Raw genomic sequence first — 20,127 nt, forward strand, 5'->3', positions numbered from 1 at the left:
CACTGTGTGAGTTTTGTGTACTTGTCTCAATTCAAAATACATACTTGACTATGTTTTTGGAAAATTAAAGACTGATAACCACCTGGTTTCATGGTGTGTGTGTTCACCAGATTGAGACAGGGCCTGCTTGCTTCATAGCTATGTGTTTGTTACACGAGGAGAGGAGAATCTGGCAGCTTGGTGTGGGAGAGACCTTGGGGAGTCAGTTCTCATATAGCTGAGAGAAAACTTTATCTCACTGACAGTGAAATAGCACTAGCCTCTAGTCTCGAGCACTAGCTGTTAGTTACTCCACGTTGCAACAAGCTTATATTTGGCTGTGGGGGGAAATGAGCATGATCAACGGTTCATTTAAAAATCATGTTTTACGATCTGTGCTGGCAGTGCACCGATCCACATGGGAGTAATCTGCTCTACTAAGTGGCCCTGTAGCCTACTGCAGCTCCTCATGCTGTTTACCTCTGCACTGGGGAGCTCAAGCAAGGTACTTTAAGGAGTACTCGTGGTTTAGCACTCACACACTTTCTCTCTCTCTATCCCCCCCCCCCCCCTTACTCTCACTCTAACTGTTCCCGAGGCAAGACCAAGAAGGAACAGAGCTTTACTTGGTGCAAGCGAGTACTAAGCAATCTCCACAACATAATTCCGTTCCATTAGTGGCTTTTCATTTTATTTGCATGCTCCAGGATAAGGTTTTGCATACCCAATTGTATTTCTCTTGGCTGAAGTAACACGTGGACAACTTTTCAAAGCAAAGTTCGTTTTACCGGGCGGAGAGTACTCGCATAAGAGTTTAAAGGAGGCTAATGCAAGGTAAGATTATTTCAAATGTCCAAATGTATGCTCATGAATGATGAATGAATTTCCTTGAATTTAATTTACATATGAGTGCGGCGAGATGAGCGTAAACAGTTGAAAATGCAGCTTAATAATCGAAAAACACGTTTGTGTGCATGTTGTCTTGTCGGAAGTTTTATTTTTTGTTTAAGACGAAAATGACATCCAACCCCCAATATGACACTGAGTACTTTCTGACTTTACGCGTGCAGCAGAACACCGCTCATGTTGTTGTTTCCAGTAATTTGAACCCAAAAAACAAACGTGTTTTAGTTCACAATTGACCGCAGTATTAAGTTGATTGTGTGAACGTATTTTCCATATCATTTTGTTTTTTGGCGATCGCAAAATGTCACACCATTTTAAAGGGTTCAATTGAGTTGTTCTGTCACACTGTAAACTCAGTGCAGCCAGCCAGTAACACTATCGCGTTAATTGACGAGATCAACAACGAGAACTCGAAAAGGAGTCACACTATTTAAAACCAGATTGGTTTAACTGTAGCAATGATCATTCTTTATATTCCCAAATTTTAATTATGAGGAGCTAATGAGCTAATATGTGCGTTTCAATTGTGAACGCACTCATATGGACTTGTCTATAACGGTTGATATAAGCAACCCCTCTTTAATTAGAAACTGTCCATGTTAATCCCACTTCATTATAATCCATGGCAATTCATTTTTAAAGTGTTGCTCTATGGGCGTCTTTCCTATTTTACAATTATTTTCCTCTACATCGAAGGCTAACAAACAAGATTATTGGATTGGTTCTTGTTAGTATAACTCACCCTGTATTTGTTTGATTAAACCTGATTGGCAGCCCTTTGTTGTTAATCCTGCTCCCAGGGTTGGAGTGTTCAATTTCCCCCACTCCAGCTCCATGTTCACACTCTAGTCATACATGAATCCCCAGCAGTGCTCTAGGCCAGGGAGGGAAACCTTGGCTCTGCCAACGTAGGCTTTGATCTTTGCATTGCAAAACACTTTATTCCATGGCTTCGATTTATTTTTGAGAGTATGAATCTAAAACTGTTTGTACCTGCATTATATTTTTGTTGTATTGGAATAATGTGGCTATAAACATAACACAACTGCAACCAGTGCTCTTTGGTCATGCAATGATCTTAAACTGTGCCAAATATTGTAACCAATCAGGAGTGGCCGTCTAGTTGTTCATTTCATTTGAAACCTTTATTTATCCAGGTGTATCCCATTGAGATCATTGATCTCTTTTTCAAGGGAGACCTGCTCAAGTAGGTTCCGCATGAAACATACAAAACATAAACAGAACAACAAAAGGACAGCATCATTACAGGTATTTACAATTTACATAACTATCCACATGAACAGGTACCAACAGCTTCCGATTGAGTAGCATCCAACCGAGCTTTAAAAACATTTAGTGGCACCAGATTGCTCAGTTTCCATTTCAATTGCAGACCAAGACAGTGGAGCTGAGCATCTAAATGCCATCTTCCCTAAGACAGTCCTAGCAGTTGGCACATTTAATAAAAACACAGCATGCGATCTCAGGCAGTAGCCACTTAAGGCTCAACTTACTTGTTGAGCCTTAACCTGTGAACACATGGCTGTAAGAGTATCTTGTAGAATGTCCTGGTTAATATATAGACAGAAAAACAACCCCAGGAAGTTGGTGCGCTCTGTGTAAAGTAGATGACCCAGCAAAATGCATCCTCTTAACCAACCGACCAAATGCAACCCAACACCAGCCTTGCTTGACCTCGCACCCCTCAACTGCCAAGCCCCATGTACTGCGGCACTGAGCCTTAAATAGACCCTGGTCTGACCCAGGATCAGGATGCCATACTATTAATTACTATTACTAATAAGTGTATGTAGCATGCCATGCACCCAAGTCACTGTTCTGGAAAAAAACTAGTCCGCCCCTCACTTACCAAAACTGGCTGTTGGGTTGCTTCTGAGAGGTATTAGAGGGGAGTTGCTTAAGATTTTCACAACAGGCATCCCTCTGTTCTCAGCAAGGCAGAGGTATTTTCGTCTTAGAGCAGTCAGTGATTTACAAAGTCTATTTTTAAATCACTTTTAAACTCAACTTCCTGACACCCTGGCACTTTACCCTCATAAAGCAGCATTCATGTAGCCTGCCCAAACATTGTGATCTCATTGCCCTTTACATGATCAGTTCAAAACATGTATTACTTCTCTAATGTTTTTGTTCTTCTTACCAGCAGGTACAATGGATCTTGTGACATTGGTGGTGTTTGGATCGTGGCTGGCTCCTGCACTCGGTGAGCATCCATTTCACAAAAAGTTCAGCGACTTGAGTTTTTTCTCCTCTTTGAAACTGTGAGCGTTGTGCTCTTCAGTTGCTTCCCCTTTCTTTAAATTGTGTTTTAAAGTTCATCCACGCTAAATGAGCTGATGTCTCTGTATAACAGGATCAGCATTTGGCAGGGAGGTGTTCGGTAAGTTTCCTGCATTTAGAGCATCTGAAAATGCACGACCATTTGATTTATTACGCTTACTTGCTAAATAAGGCTGTTTACCATGTGCTCTTTTGGGTCAAAAGTGCATGGCATGCCTCGTCTTTTAGTTAGCATTGCAGTGGTGGTGTTTCTATTATAATATCCATTTAATATTTTCCATTTTATGAAAAGGCTGTGTCAGAATAGAGTAAATGTTTTCTTACACGGCAGTTTGAACAATCATTTATTCACAATGCTGCCAAGTTTTCCATTGTTAATGCAGGTCCTGGTCTTTGGTTAATTCCTCTGCGCGGCTGCTTGCCATCAGTTGAACTTGATGTTAAGCAGATTTGCCTACACGAAGGGTTTTTATCCTCTCTGAGTGTCAGGTCTGTTAGTCTGTCCTTTTTTATCTTTTAATGCTCGTCAGAATCAATGTAATAATATGCGTTTTTGCTTCACAGAATAAGTTACTGACAGTATTTACAGCCTGGAGTAAACCCAAAGTTAACTTGAGCCCTCTCATTTCCATTCAATCTAATATGGATTTTATAAAAATGTTATTCCGCATTATTCATGTATCATGCATATTTAAAACAGCTCAAGTCCGGCTTTATTGAATCGTGTGAATCAAGGACACAAATCTTTTGGGTATCAAGTTTTAGCATATAAAGTTAATGTTGCCTTGCCTTGATGAGCTTGGAATAAGTTCCATCAGGCAAACATCTAGTATAGAAACACTTGGTTTACTGATGATCTATTTGCTGTACATCAGTTGTTAAAGTGTATACATAAGCCAGACTACCTGACTGGCTGACATTTAAAAGTCTGTTGAACATTTTAATGAGGGCTGTAAAAAGATAAATAACACATTAATGATGTGAAATGTTGCATAGCACCAGTAGAAGAATATTTGTGTAACATTCAATAAGCTGCTCTGAGGTTAAATAATTGTTCTCGCTTCAACACCAGTGCTCATATAAACAACGTCTGCTTTCTGTCTTTATTACTACACATCGTGAAGCTGTCTCTCTCAATTATTCTGGTTGTTCTCTTGATGAACATGAGGAAGAAACTGTGATATAGCTTGTGGCCAAGTACACTATGATTTCTAACTAGATTCAAAAGAAGACCAGAGCATAACATGAATTCGGCCATGATGTCCAATATCACATTGACAGGTCGGATCAATCTACAGAATACACGAGAGATAAACAAAGTTATTCAAGTGAAATATACAGTGTTTAATGTTGTGTTCTTATACCATTATGGTCATGTATTATTGAACCTTTACATAAAAGACAATGAGTTAGATACTCACCCTTTTAAGGCTTCTCTGCAGAGTGAATTTACCCCACTACCATAGATTTAGCCATTTGCTGGCATGCACTCACACCACCATGCAAATGTATTCTAAAGACTAATGAATTGTTCCATCTTTCTTTCACAGCCTCAGCGGAAAATGCGGACAAAGGTGGGTATTATTTGAACAGAAGCTTAGAAAAGTCAAATTTAAGATAAGCTGCATACTCATTTTAGCTGGCGTATAAATTGGCACTTGCCCCAAACTGGCTAATGACTAGATGGATGACTGAAGCCCTCAAAGTGCTGAATAGCTGTCATATCATGAGTGCTCTGTGAAGTGTGTCAGTGGGTAAATCTGCTTCTCATTTGTTTCCTCTCTCTGTTCTCTCCTACCAGACTATGACAGTGCTTTTGAATACGGTGAGTGTTTAGCAGATATGCCCGGCCTTTGAATGGCTAACCCCTCTACACAGGAAACATCTGGGAGGTTGAGACAAGTTTGCATTTTCCACTTGTTTTCCCAGAAGTTATGGAAAACAGTCACCCCAAGGCTAAGCTTCTGGTGTAGTCCCACTGCGGATACTTCTAATGCTGCCCATTACGTCGCAGACCGGATTTTCAGTCCACCTAAGGCGCTAAAGTGAACAGGATGACTGAATCTGCATTGAGATTTATGAATACCTACTTTTATTCATGTACTAGTTGTTATCTTTACATTTTATTGGGCAGTTTTTGGAAGTGTTTTCTATCTATATTGTGCCATTCCAACCATATTATACCGCCCCATTGAAGAGCACTAAAGAAAAGGCTTCTAACACTGGGATCAGTACCCTAAGATATATCTCAGAATGAACAGCTAAAAGAAAGAAAGTAATATTTCTGTTACACAAAGATATGTTTGATCTCTCCCTGAGTCTTGTCTTTATTTATTTATTTTCTTATGATCTCTTACCCCTCTTGTATTCCTCATAAATAAACAATCTTTATTAAAAGTATATAGGACTTTATTTTGAGGGGTCACAAGAGGTTGGGAACAGCTGCACTACAGAATTATTATAGACTCTTGTCAACACATTTTATTATAGCTCATCTATTCTCAAGGCAATGCTCGTTGCATCGCTGCAAGCTGTGCAACTCTTTTTATCGGTAAGATCTTAAACAGAAGATGATCGAAGCACTCATATCTTTGAACACAGTTACTACTGCTTTGATTTTGTTGCAATTAATGGAAACATAGACCTTATATTTCTTATATCCAGCCTTATTGGGACAAGCAGCTCCACAGTCCAAGTTGACCATGGTGTTTACAGTTTTGGTAACTGCAGCTTACAGGAATTTGTGGTGTCCCGTGAAAATTAGGGGGGGGGGCTGCAACGCTGTGTTTGCAGAAAAATGTTGTCCAATGCCTCAAAAAGCTTTAGCATTCATGGGGTTTGATATCACAGAACATTCACATGTCGGTGTGCCCTTCTACGAGCGTTACAAAGTGTTTTTTCTTCTTTCATTTCAGATTATGAGTCGCTGAGAATCGGGGGCCTTGTGTTTGCAGTGGTACTGTTTGTGCTGGGTATCGTCCTCATTGTCAGTAAGTGTTTGTCCACCTGCAGGCTGCAGATGTGTAGCCACTAGCCACACTGTGATTCCTGTATGTGTGAGTTGACCTCACACTCCCAAAAACAAGCGGGCTCCTGTTTTTCTTCGAGGTCTAGACGGAGGCACACTGATGCCCCTTGCACAATCTCAGCACTCACTCCCATGATCCGTGCAACGCAACAATTTGCTCTTTAAACCTTATCCCTTTGATCACGTGCAGTGTCCTTTCAATGTTCCTCCTCATCTGCCAGTACATGCTGTTACTGTCTGTCATAGCCCTGAAACCAAATCCAATAAATAAATCATTTGGACCATCACACTTTGAATCAGCTAGTCAAGATTGCCGTGGATTCCAAACTGCTCTCTATTAAGTTGTGGCATTGAATTAAAATGATTAAAAATAAGTAGAGGATTCAAGTATATTTGAATTCACAAAGTGGATTTGAACAGTGGCGTTTTCTCCTGGAGGTCAAGGGAAGCCAGGCTTCCCCTGTTTTTTCTGATTGTAGTTTTAATTTTAATAATTAAATAAAAACACTTAGTTTAGTTTCGGAAATTCTTTGTTGTGTATTGCTGCCGGCCCGTCTCTCCCCCATTCTCATTGAGTATGAGTATTTTACAAAGAGTGAAACAGCTCCCCTCTAGATGTTATGGTGAAACAGTAGATTGCACTCACTGTTGCGAGAGGAGGACAGCCGAAATTCGCTTCCCTTGGTGAAAGAAAATGGAGGGATTGTAGGGGCTCAGAACAGTCTCATAATACACACAGAAGGATTCACACTTGTATTTCCGGATCCACACTTGTGTTTTTCAAAGCACACACAAATGTGTTCCGTTTCATATACATGTAAATAAAATCCAAATACAGAAAAAAGTTTTACATATGTATTTTTGATCCTCACATATTTGTTTTCCATTTAAAACCTCTGCACCTGCAAACACAAACAGCTTCCTGTGCACGGATCGCTGTGCATTCGTGTGTGGGTTTTTTTATTACCTTAATAATATAAAGGCTTGTATTAGCGTGCATTTCCTGTTCGGAAAGTGGCACTGTACTGAGAGTGGAGGTGTCCTGACATTAGCGCCTGCAGGCAGCCTCCATGGACCTGTCAGATCCGGACTGCGCAAAATGCATACATGAAGCGCTACGTCATGAACGCAAGAAATCTACCATCGTGGGGGCGCACTCATGTGATTGGCTTAGAATTGAGGAGACATCTGATTGGCTATAGATAGAAACAATTACAAGTATGAATCGGCTGACCGTCAGGGGAGTCTCAAAAAACCCACACACGAATGCACAGCGATCCGTGCACAGAAAGCGGTTTGTATTTGCAGGTTCAGGGGATTTCAACGGAAAACAAATATGTGGGTCAAAAATACATATGTAAGACTTTTTTCTGTATTTGGATTGTATTTACATGTATATGAAACGGAACACATTTGTGTGTGCATTGAAAAACACAAGTGTGGATCCGGAAATACAAGTGTGAATCCTTTTGCGGATCATGAAATACAAGTGTGAATCCTTCTGTGTGCATGTGTGTATTATGAGACTGTTCTGAGCCCATAGAATTGACCAATCAGACAAGGCTCACGTCATGCCCCTGCCAACCTGTGATTAGTCAGGGCAATGCCAAGGGAAGCTAGAGGCGGCTAGCTTCCCTTGCCTCACAATCCAATCAAATCGCATCAATTTAGTGTTGCAGTGACGCGTCCTAAAACCCGGAAGTAAGCTGCGCTCGGTTTCCCTCGACAAAAAAGCAATGGGATTTCTCCATAGGATTTTGGAAAACAGTTCGAAATAAGGTCAGTGGAAAACAAACCTGTTTGATAAATGCACGTTTTGTTCAGTCGGATAATATCCACATGTCTACCCTACTTTTATAATTTTCGAATCATAAATCGAATCGATATAAGATAGATAGCGTCCACTCTCACCGCCGTTAGAAAGTAGCAAGCAAGTGCAATTATGGAGGGTGGAGATTTGGAGTATTTAATCAAAAATAATTGTACTAAACTTCCGCTACAGCAGCAACAACAAATACAATCTGATGACAGGCCCAAACTGGAGCTGTGTACAGAGAGGAAAAAGGAGCGAATCGGACGTAAGACGTTAAAGGTCTCCTGATTTAGTTTGTGAATGAATGCTTATTAGAGTTTTGTCTGGAGAGTGCGTGCGGACCTGTCGGTTAGATCAGGGCCGCGGAGGTGTTACTGCCGAGCCAACCCAGTCTCATAAAAAAACGTGTAATAACTACGTTGGTCCACAAAAACGCCTCTGAAATTGTAAGATCCCTACGTTTTTTTCACCATTCATTCCAATGGCTGGCGTCTATGTCACGTGATCTTCACATTTCTCCCTGCAGAAAAAAAAAAACATGGCCGAACTTCGTTTTATTCTCGGTGTAAAATGCCTATTTTAAAGTTACTTTGGCCATTAAAATGCCTTTTGATGTCATTTAATGCGAGAAATATGAGTTGTTATTTCAGATTATGTGTGCAGTGGATGTACATGATCTTTAGTTTGCTAGTTATTACAAAGATTACTTCAGGAAATTGTGTCGAGACAACGTTTTCATTGTTACCAAGGTGGTTGCTAGTGCTGCTATCGATATTATTTCTGTTATGTTGTGTAACAGTTTAATGGTGTAATCTTTATTGCTACCCCCTTCCCCGTCAATGTATAGTGTTGGTCCACAGTGCAAACATATTAGTTTAACAAAATCCGCATCTAAAATTGTGGCATAGATATGTTATTTTCCCCTGTGCAATTCTAGTCTCACATCTCACATCACATCGTCATAAACAAATACCGGAAACAGACCGAAAACACTTTATTCCGAGTGTGCTTGCTTTTCTCTTTGAAAGTCATCACATAACGGCATTGTAATACACGGTTCGGCTGCATTAAATATTACATATCTGCCGTAGTTCTCTATTTATAGAGCCCTGATGAGAAGACATGAGGAACTGCCGCCAACACTGAAAACGTGACGTGGATCATATATATATCAGCCATTAAACAACATCTTACATTTCTTTTCACACAATACGTCTCCTTGCCGTATCAACAGTCAACACTAATTCGGCTCACTTTTATATTTGATCCAATTGGTAGATAGGCTGTATTTACACCATAAAGGTGCACAGCTGATATAAAGGGACACCTAGTGGTTAAAGCATGTTATTGAATTTCATTATTTTTATTATTAGATATTAATACGATCCCTATAAAGTATATTCATTACTCGTTATTCTCTACTAATAGTTCATTAAAGACTGTATATAATCACTATTTTGCACATCCCTTTCAAGATTTCAAGATTTTCTAAGGTTTATTGACATATCATACACAAACGGTGTAGTTATGCATTGAATGAAAAACTTTGAGTATACCTCCAGCAATGTTAACTATGTTGAAGCACTTATTTTAACTGATATTATACATATGTATTATACTCTTATAGATGTATGTAAATAGTATAAGAAATGTGCAGAATACGACAGTTTAATGGTGGAGGTACACACATATTGATAGGCTTGTAATGCACTGTTGAGGAACCTGCGACCAAAGTTTTTCATCTCCGGCCTTGTCAGGTATTGAACAATCAATAAATAAAGAACACAGAATTATTAAATATAAAACACAGAATTTGTGTGATTATACTAAATGATTTACAAATAAACACCACTGCATATTTACAACTGTTACACATGCTGATGTAACGCAAATGTTTCCAACTTGGGATCAATAAAGTATATCTTATCTTAAGATGATCGATGGCTACTGCCATATTTGCACAATGTGCCTCTGAACCTTGACAAGTGCATGTTTCAGGCTCATCAATTAACAACAGGAGGGGTCATAGACATAAGACCAGCTGTTAAATAAAGCTCTTCTGACCTTAGCTGGCATGTGGGTATATATTAATGCTGCCCATTATGGGCACAAGCAATTTTCACCCATTTATTAATTATATGTTTTAAATTTGAGTGTTTCCTGTCCCCTAAACCTCCAGGGATGTACACAGTTTAATACTGGCAACTTCTTATTATGGGAAATACGAAAACGTCTTTTAAAACTACAACTCCCAGTAGAGACGTGCCATAGAACATGTTGCGAAACACAATAGCCAGCATGTGTAGTTCTGGGGACGGGGTGGGGGAGGGGGGACGCGATGGACCCGTTCAAATCCGGTTTTGGACAGTCTGCCGTGGTTCCATCCCATTTCAAGTGCTGTTCGATGCTCGGCACACTCTCCAATCACAGAGCTTGAGGACTGTCACGGGGTTTGTCAAGCGAAGCGGAGAGAATACTTACTTCCGGGTGTAATATTCTGTAAAGCAAATGAGCTGCTCCGACCCTCGGTCCTGACGGACTCCAACTTGTGTTTATTAATCAAACAAATAAATAAACACAAGGATAATTATGTGTTATTGTTGAGTAAATGGAGAATTGCACAGGGGAAAATAACGTATCTATGCCACAATCTTAGATGCGGATTTTGTTAAACTAATACGTTTGCGCTGTGGACCAACACTATACATTGACGGGGAAGGGGGTAGCAATAAAGATTAAACAGTTACACAACATAACAGAAATAATATCGATAGCAGCATCCCTAGCAACCACCTTGGTGACAATGAAAACGTTGTAGACACAATTTCCTGAAGTAATCTTCGTAATAACCATAGACTGTATATAGGTAATAACTAGCAAACTAAAGACCATGTGCATCCACTGCACACATAATCTGAAATAACAACTCATATTTCTCGCATCAAATGACATCAAAAGGCATTTTAATCGCCAAACTAACTTTAAAATAGGCATTTTACACCGAGAATAAAACGAAGTTCGGCCATGTTTTTTCTTTCTGCAGGGAGAAATTTGAAGATCACGTGACATAGACGCCAGTCATTGGAATGAATGGTGAAAAAAAACGTAGGGATCTTACAATTTCAGAGGCGTTTTTGTAGAAATACTACGTCCTACGTTGTGGACCAACGTAGTTATTACACGTTTTTTTTATGAGACTGGGTTGGCCGAGCCGCGAAATAGCTGTGAGTTTATCATAATATTTGCAGAATTATAAATATAGGCTATACAAATATTTTATCATCATATTTTTTTCAAAAAGTGTTTAATGTTCGCACCTATACCAGTCATATTATTTCCTCCAGCAGCCTAGTTAATCTTTCACCAGATAACCATTGAAAATGGCTTTTATGATGTTCCGAGGGATTCGGCGGCTCAGCCTGGGGCCTCATTTATAACGGTGTGCGTAGGATTCACGTGGGAAGGTTGCTTACGTAGTCCAAAAAAATAGGTACAGAAATGTTCCGTCATTTTCCGATTCACCAAACATTGCGTACCGGCGAGGAAAGTGCACAGCGCTTCCTACGCCGGTTTCCCTTTATAAATCACAATCGACTCGAAATGCGGTGCAGCTTTTGCGGGCTTCACGTAACGCCCATATTTGCCTATAAATAGTCAAAGAAACGCCCATTCATTCATTCTGACTGACTTTATGAAGAAGATCGCAGGAAATGACGACGGAACAGCTAAAAATGACATCTCACACCGTGTGAGATTTTGGTTATTGTGGGGAGGTCGAGATAAATCATATTGTTTGGTGGATGCAGTTTGAACCAGAGTAGCAGCATGGAGGTCGGATCGTCACCAAAATAAATAAATAAGTGGTCCGAAAAAGGTTAATGACAAAAAATATACACATAGCCTTCCTCAGGAAGTGTGTTTGTACCGGGGACAGGAGACACCCCCTTGATGAGAAACTAAGAAATGATCGGGGAATCCCTCCGGAGTGGAGTCATGACGACTGGATCTGAATTATGTGTTTGTATTTAGTGGTTTGTGTCCCAGCTGTCGATCAACTGTGTGCAACGTCTCCGCTGCAGCCTGTGCATCTCAACCCCCCCCCCCCCCCCACAACTCTATATCCACCAGTTAAAGGAAATACAACCAATGTGTTGTTATATTTGCTGTACAATTTACCACATATGGTGTTCTTAGTTTCCATACCTCCTGTGTTTTACGAGCGACTTATCAAGTCTTGGCAAACGGCATAAAACACGATTAAACATGATAGTATATAAAACCATGCTCGTATCTACAACCTATAGAAATGCAAAACGGCGTCAGTTAAAGACGTAATTCTGTCCTCCTGCTTACCGCATCATTTATGAAAAAACATTTCATAACATTAACACAACATATTCAAGGTGGTTTTAAATAACATATCCGTATTTATTTATTTCTCCAAGTTATGTTTTTGTGTGCACTGAGGAGTCTCAAACAGGCGTTTGTTTCATCATTTTAAGATTGGCTTTAATCAATTTTTGAAAATGAATTCTTCATATATGATAAATGAGTGGTAACACTTTATTTATTGTATTATTTCCACATAATTCTCTCCATTCTTCCTTCTGCCAACGGTGTCGCAGTTTCTCGTCTCTCCCGTTTTTGTGCTTAGTACGTACGCATGGGTTAGAGTTTGCGTGGAGGACCGCATGTTTTCCCGTCAAGTTAGTATTTTATAAATCGCAATGCGTAGAAACTGGCGTACGCCATTTTTTGAGCGTATATCCCTTTATAAATGAGGCCCCAGGTCTCAGCCTCTTGTGCGCACGAGAAAGTTACCGATGCGCCAAGTAGGAAGAGGAGCGCACAGGAGACAACCGTTTAAATGCAGACTGTTATGTTTATGTGGGGAAATGGCAGTGCATACATTATTTGAGATATATTTCAAACTCGGACTTCATTTTAAGGACATGTCGGCCAGGGGTGTAGAGCTATATGTTTATTTTATTAGCTTTTCTTTTTAATGACTGATTTTAAATGCCATTTTCTTAATGTCTTTCATTTTTTTGTAAAGCACTTTGAATTGCCTTGTGTTGAAAAGTGCTATATAAATAAACTTGCCTTGCCTTTGTTTAAGTACCGGATTGGCAAAACAGGAGAGTAAACCAGTCTCCCTTGATCTATGAATTCATGTCCGGGACTCTCACGGTATCTGCTGCCCGCAGCTGTTTTATAGAAGGAAAACCTCCTTCACTTCATGAAATGGCTGCAGGCAGCATCAGGAGGCAGCTGGACGTGTAACTCCGCTTCTGAGAAGTGCAGCACCACCGCGCCTAGAGCTGTGCCTTTTTACGCACCGCCTTTTTACGCACCACCTTCGCTGTGTTTACCTTCATCAGAACAGCGAGTGACTGCAGGCTGCTACGTGTTAACCACACACACCTCGACACACATCGAACTGCCCGATTACTTCCCCTTTTATTAGTTTTAGTTTTATGAAGGAGATGTCCAGTCACCAAGGTGTGTGTGTGTGTGTGTGTGTGTGTGTGTGTGTGTGTGTGTGTGTGTGTGTGTGTGTGTGTGTGTGTGTGTGTGTGTGTGTGTGTGTGTGTGTGTGTGTGTGTGTGTGTGTGTGTGTGTGTGTGTGTGTGTGTGTGTTGTGTGTGTGTGTGTGTGTGTGTGTGTGTGTGTGTGTGTGTGTGTGTGTGTGTGTGTGTGTGTGTGTGTGTGTGTGTGTGTGTGTGTGTGTGTGTGTGTGTGTGTGTGTGTGTGTGTGTGTGTGTGTGTGTGCCTCTGCCTCTGCCTCTGCCTCTGCCTCTGCCTCTGCCTCTGCCTCTGCCTCTGCCCTGTGTCTGTCCGACACCGGCATTTGTTTTCAAATGACCATGAACAGTAATTTACACACATCTGCTAACTCCATAGGTAGCCTATATGCGGGTGTTCCCAAAATAAATTAGTTTAATCTTAATCTCGATGTAGTGCTAAATGCTGTCGGACCGGAACGAACGTCACTATCATAATATCTTCTGAAAACAAATGCCAGTGACACACACACACACACACACATACACACACACACACACACACACACACCTACCTCCTTCATAATGCGCCTTCTCCTCGTTTTCCCATCACTGGATTATCCGTAAATCATACAAACAAAACCAAAACGTTGATTTATCTGTTTTCCCGTTTTGGTTTAAAAACTGAATAAGGTCGGTTTTTTGGTTTTCCGTTTTTCCGAAAAACCAAAAAACGACACCGGTTCTTTTTTAAACGTTGTTAATATGTTTTGGATGCATAAAGTTCTAGTATTTGTTCAGGCTGTTACATACAATGAGCCTCTGTTGCTACCTGCTGGTGAGTAAATATTAAAATCAGTTAAAATTGACAACCGGTCCGCGATATTTTTTTAATGTATCTGCCGGTCCTTGGCACAATAAAGGTTGGGAACCCCTGGGTTAGATAACCGTTGTGTGTAAGAAGTCCTGCATCTGTATGATACAAATGTGTGTAAAATGATACCGGGTGCTGTAATCACTTATCTGGTTACGTTATTGCATTGACCACCACACCCCCGACCCAAAAGAAAGGACGTATTATTGGCTTCCCCTCATTTTTTACCCACGCCACGCTACTGGATTTGAAAGGAGCAATCTAGTTTCCAAATGTAAACAGGTTTATACTGCCACAACTGGAAATGAGCGGAGGTCATTAACTACATAGTTTTGTAGTTGACAACTGTTTAATCAAAAGCCTTCATGTTACATGTTGGCTAAATCTGTCTTCTGTTTTTCGACTTAAAATACTGATTTAGCATTTTTAACTCCAAAGGTAACTCTCAAATTACGTCTGTGGTGGTTTAAAAAGTTACAGATTGGCTTATATAGTCTCTAACCACAACTGGTTGCATACAATACTGCTAAAATAGCAAATAAGAAGAAACATTTGATTGGAAAAACAGTTTAATCTGCTCTTGCACAACATAACATAAATAGGATAAACCCTGGAAGGATACTGTTGGGCATTTAAAACAACATAGATAGCAATAGAAACCCTTTGGCGCCTCCCAGTGTCAAAGTGAAGGAATGGAGGAGGAGTGTTTTCTTTCTTGACTCTCACAGTTTTATTCTTAGTCCTGAGAGAATGTAGGTCACTAGCCTGGTCTAGGATTTCCCAGCAGTTTAGCACACTAGCAGCTACACGTCTTAGTCCAGAGTTCAGATAGCAAAAGCATGTTACTGTGAGAACACTCAGAAATCCTCAGTGGTGCAGATCATCATTTCTATATTTTAACATCTACCTACCTACATGAAACTACTCACATGTGTGAAGAGCGCTTCTGTAGGCCAAGAATTGGCTTCACCTAATATTTCTTCTTTCAATATAAGACCAACACGGCCATGTCATCATCATTTCATTTTTAATTAAAATAGTACAGTATTTGTGAAGACAATGACTTTACTATTATAAAGCCTTGCTGGGCTTCTATACTAATACTGGATACATTTGACATGCTTTCATTGGACTAGACACTATGCTTTTAGTTTGAAAGAAAGTGAACTTAAAGTGATAGTTTAAAAGAAATTCTGTGGGCTTGTGTGAGGTATTAGCCATAGTCTACAGTAGATAGCGGTCAGCATTCCCCCACCTTACACATAGTAATAAAGTTACTCCACAAAAGCTGCTATGCTTTACAGGGCCATCAATAAAGGGTATTTCAGCCACAGATGGGCTCACTAAAAACAGTAACAGAAATCTTTGTCAGACACTGTCTATGGATATCTACCTTTTTACATCACCATTTACAAACATCCCAACTATCCCATATACATTCATAATAATCGGCATCTCCATTAATTTTCCAGACTTTAACATAGTACAAATAGTGTTAGCTGGATGTTATTCAACATAATGGCTCTTGTGTTTTGGGCAAACTTAAACAAACTAATGTAACTGTTCACGTCAATAAAGCTGCATGTCGTCACCTTCTTAAACTAATTTTGGAGAAATCATCTTTTCTTGATGCTGGCCACCTCTGGTAAAATTGCCTACATCCTTATTGAAAAGAAAGTGTTGTTCCTACCCTGATAGTATAATGGCCTATGTCAAGAGTGTGACTTAGGCAATATATTTTAAAAAGATAATTACTTAAGTCACATTGTCTTGTGACTTAGGCAATTTGACAAGCTTTACAAAATGGCTGTGATGTTTACTATACTATAGGCTAGGCTATAAATGTTGTGTAGTTATTTAGTCTTTTAATTTCACAATATATAGTTACTGTAGCTAATGTAGCTCCATGAAGCTTGCACACATTTCCCTCTGGGACAATAAAGACTCATCTAAAAACTAATCTAATCTTTCAAAACTAATGGTTACAATTACAGCATAATTATAAATAAGGAAAAGTACATTTAGCCTTTGTCTGTTTTAATTCTTAATATTGTCCTTTTTCCACATTACATTTCCATCTTATTAGGAAAGATTAAATGTTTTTTTTAACTGAATTTGGCCAAATAATATTCATTAAATAGCTTTAATGTATTAATGCATAGGACCACAGTGCAATTACAAAAATGTTTTTCACAATGATCACACAGTTGTGACCGTACGCCTACTCCTTTTTGGTGGGACATGCACTTGACTTTTCAGACACCGATCAGGAATCATCCAATGAAAATGAGACTGTCGTTAAAGAGGTGGAGCAGCCAGGCCAAGACACTGTGGGTGTTTCTCAATGTCGAGGACGCTTCCTTGTCCTCCGAGTCAGGTCCATCAGAGGCTAGGCAAGAATCATTCCTGGCTTTCGGAGAACGAAGAATGGAACAGGCTAGCAAGTGTGCAGGTGTGCGTCATATGAGAGGCCCCGCCTTAAATTTTCCGCCAAAGATTTTGGGAATTGGTCCGTGCGCAAAGCATTGTGGGGATTTTAAGACCGCGGAGGATACACATGTCTCTCTCTCCTGACAGCAGTCAGTTTCTCACGCAGCTCCTGCAGCTCGCTAAACAGAGGGCGGGGCTTCAGGTGATTATGCAGAGCTGCGTGTCTCGGTCAGACTCAGCAGCTGATCTGATCTCTCTCGCGTCCGGTTACACTTCACTCGCGTTTATGTCCATATCGATCAGATCCAGCTCTCCTGATCGGCCTTTATAGAGAGCACCGATCAAACTATTAAGAGTGAATATCGGCCGATAATGACCGGCGGCCGATCGATCGGAGCCTCCCTAATTATTACCAGACATTTTGACCGGCAGGTTTTGAATTTACCGGTTTTTAATAAATTTTACCAGCTAAAAACCGTTAATTACCGGCTAACGGAAACCCTGCTGCCTCGGTAGAATTCCAAGGATCCTGGACATTGGAACAGTCCTTCGGCGGGACTCGATGACGTAGTATCCTTGAAATAGTAGCTCTGGATTAGCCTTACTCGACATTGAGAAACACCCTGAATCAGATGGAGCAGACCTCTGTCCCTGAAAATGAAGACAGTCTGGCAGCAACTTCAGAACATTATGGTCCTCATGAGGATGTGTATGAAAACAATACGGTCAAAAGGAAACAACATAAATACCTCAGCCCAGAAACATGGAAGCAAAATGAATCCAAGAAGAAACGTCTCAAAGGAATGGCATACAAGGCCAAAGGTGGCAAAGAAATAGCTGCAAAGGCTATGGGCCTTCCCTGCAATTCGAAGTTCTGTCAACGAGTCACGACTTGAGACTGTCAATCCATTACAGAAGAGCAGAGGCAGTGGATATTTCAGAAAGTTTGGTCAATGGACAACAGGGAAGAACATCGGTTATACGTCACCACTTTGATCACAAAGGTTACCATGAAGCGAAAGAAAGAAAGTTGGTGAGGGATCCAGGCGCAGTTCATAATTTTCCTATCAACTGAAACTTCAGGATGGAACAAATCTTAAAGTGTGCAAAGCTTTTTTTCTTCTACACTTGGTATCCCTGAAAGAACCATTACACTGGCTGAACAAAGACACCATCGACCATGACGAACAAGTGGCAGACCCGCCAACTACATCTCCACCAAAGAGTGGCAACAATGCAAAGCTGGACACAACCATCTCCCAACTATATCGGGAATATCAACAGGCAGCTGCAACTGCTGAAGTTGACACTCTGCCAATCAAGGCGAGGAGGTTTCAGGACCTTCCGTCCATGAAACATGTCATGCCCTTCGAGTGTCATCAGCTTTTTGACAATTTGCCACATAATTAGACATACACACACACAAAGCCACCACACACACACACACACACACACACACACACACACACACACACACACACACACACACACACAGCCACAGCCACACACACACACACACACACCAAGATGACTGAGAAAGGTTCAGGGGAGAAACTGATTTCAATGGAAAAGGGTTGGCTACAATTAAAAACACAGCAAAGAAGAGCTGGAGGGAGTAGTGGGGAGTTTGATTTACTTGCCTTTTGTTTTATTTAGCTAAGAGTGATTTAAGTTGTACCTTTTGAGTTTGCTATATTAAATTAAAGGGCCAACCATGGCCAAACTGCCCTCTGATTCCTGAGTCTCTGTATGCTCCTCTAGCATCTTAAACTGTTAGTGGCTGACCCAGCCCCATGGTCTGTCACAGTAATGCGGGAAAGAGAAGTGCACTGTTTTGCCTAAGTCACTTACTTCAGAAGTAATAAGGCCTAAGTCAGGTTTCAAATTGCCTAAGTCACAACAAGATGTTCGTAAATTGGCCTAAGTCATCTAATCCTCTTATTTTACACAATTGACAGTGTTATTTGTATGTCAATAGTCATATATTGTCATAACCTTTTTGTGTGAAATAATTAATATATATCATATATTCTATCTTTGGTTACGTTTTTTCTGTTTTTTGAAAAACTTTCAAATATGACTTAGGCCATTAGTTTAAGAAGGTGACGATGTGTAAACACTGACTGTTTTAGTTATATACATTATTTGAATTTGTCATGTTGTTTGTGTCGCCATTTTAAACATGTATGATTCATATTTTTGTGTTTTCCCCAAACAGCCAAAAAATGTAGCTGTTCGAGTGACAAGCCAAGGTTAGTGATCAATAAATCAGACTCTCATCTGTAAAAACAATGGTTTTCTGTATATTAGATAAAAATCCCTTCAGCTGGACTATCTAACTTCTTATTTTCCTCAGACCGAAGGCTCCTGATGAGGAAACAGCTGTTCCAATTGGTAAATATGTTTTTATATAATATTAATCTGAAATACCTATTCTATTGCCTTTGTTTGAAACAATATTTTAATTAAACAATTATTTCTACAGCTCAGTAGACGCAGAGGCAAAGAGCAGTGGAGATGAAGTCAGTGTGTTATCAACAGCTTTGAGTCTATTTTTGTACAAAAGGAAGCTGAAAGATTTTTACCAAATCAAACTCATGCTCTACCTCTTTTCCACAGTGCTACTGTCTGTCCACTAGATGGCAGCAAATACCTTGATCAAAGCTGAGGACAATCTTTCCATGAACACAAGAAGCTTTCTTTAATTTCAAAATGTTACTGTGCTTGTTATATTTTCTTTATAAATGTTTTTATTATCAAAGACTGTTACTACAAAGTGTGCCAACTTTAAATGGTATCAATAGTGTGATTCTCATTTGTATTTTTTGACCTAACGATTGATGCAAAATAATAAAACACATTTTTGAAAAGGTTCTCTTTTTTTTTATGCATCATTTTTTAATTTTCTTGGTCATTCCAAGAAGCCCAGGGAAAACCCTCTATGCTGCACTCCTGTTTCTGCTGACGCTGCACACACTTCAGTTACACATGCAGTAGTAGCTTCCAGCAGAGTGTGTGAATGATTAATGTGCTGCATTGTGCTGCACTTGGATAAGGATGTGGTTAAAAAAAATACACTTAATTGTACCTATCGCTCTATTTAGTACTGTTTTATTGGCAGATTTTCAGCCATATTGAATCTGGTATCCTCTACGGATGTAAAAGCTGCATTATGCAGGCTATTTCTCCTGGTGTTGCAGGAAAGGGACTGCACTGCATAACACATGGGAGAGAAACTGGGGCATTTTGAGCAAGCAAGCAACATTTCTATGTATTGGGAAGGCAATATAAT

The 20,127-nt window shown here is 40.0% G+C and overlaps 1 protein-coding gene across 6 annotated transcripts; it reads left to right on the forward strand.

Annotated features, from left to right (window-relative positions):
• Positions 1-544: 544 nt before the first annotated feature.
• Positions 545-19,705, forward strand: LOC117461414 (FXYD domain-containing ion transport regulator 6-like). 6 transcript variants are annotated; one of them, XM_034103264.2, is made up of 10 exons: positions 547-813; positions 3,050-3,109; positions 3,260-3,286; positions 4,737-4,760; positions 4,988-5,011; positions 6,102-6,176; positions 19,054-19,087; positions 19,192-19,229; positions 19,321-19,357; positions 19,455-19,705. In XM_034103264.2, exons 1-9 carry the CDS (start codon positions 807-809, stop codon positions 19,326-19,328), a joined length of 297 nt encoding a protein of 98 aa, XP_033959155.1. In that variant the 5' UTR covers positions 547-806; the 3' UTR covers positions 19,329-19,357; positions 19,455-19,705. The 6 variants fall into 6 exon arrangements, with proteins under 6 accessions (XP_033959158.1, XP_033959155.1, XP_033959159.1 ...); XM_034103265.2 differs by lacking the exon at positions 547-813 and adding an exon at positions 2,761-2,849; XM_034103266.2 differs by lacking the exon at positions 547-813 and adding an exon at positions 2,889-2,957.
• Positions 19,706-20,127: the final 422 nt, after the last annotated feature.

The sequence above is a fragment of the Pseudochaenichthys georgianus genome, chromosome 16, assembly GCF_902827115.2.
Source record: "Pseudochaenichthys georgianus chromosome 16, fPseGeo1.2, whole genome shotgun sequence".
NCBI classification, from domain to species: Eukaryota; Metazoa; Chordata; class Actinopteri; order Perciformes; family Channichthyidae; genus Pseudochaenichthys; species Pseudochaenichthys georgianus.

Bases quoted from the DNA above. Each gene is read 5' to 3' on its own strand.
- LOC117461414 (XM_034103264.2), top strand. The intron at 3,287-4,736 runs GTAAGTTTCCTG...TTTCTTTCACAG, and splicing joins ATTTGGCAGGGAGGTGTTCG to CCTCAGCGGAAAATGCGGAC. The intron at 4,761-4,987 runs GTGGGTATTATT...CTCTCCTACCAG, and splicing joins AGCGGAAAATGCGGACAAAG to ACTATGACAGTGCTTTTGAA.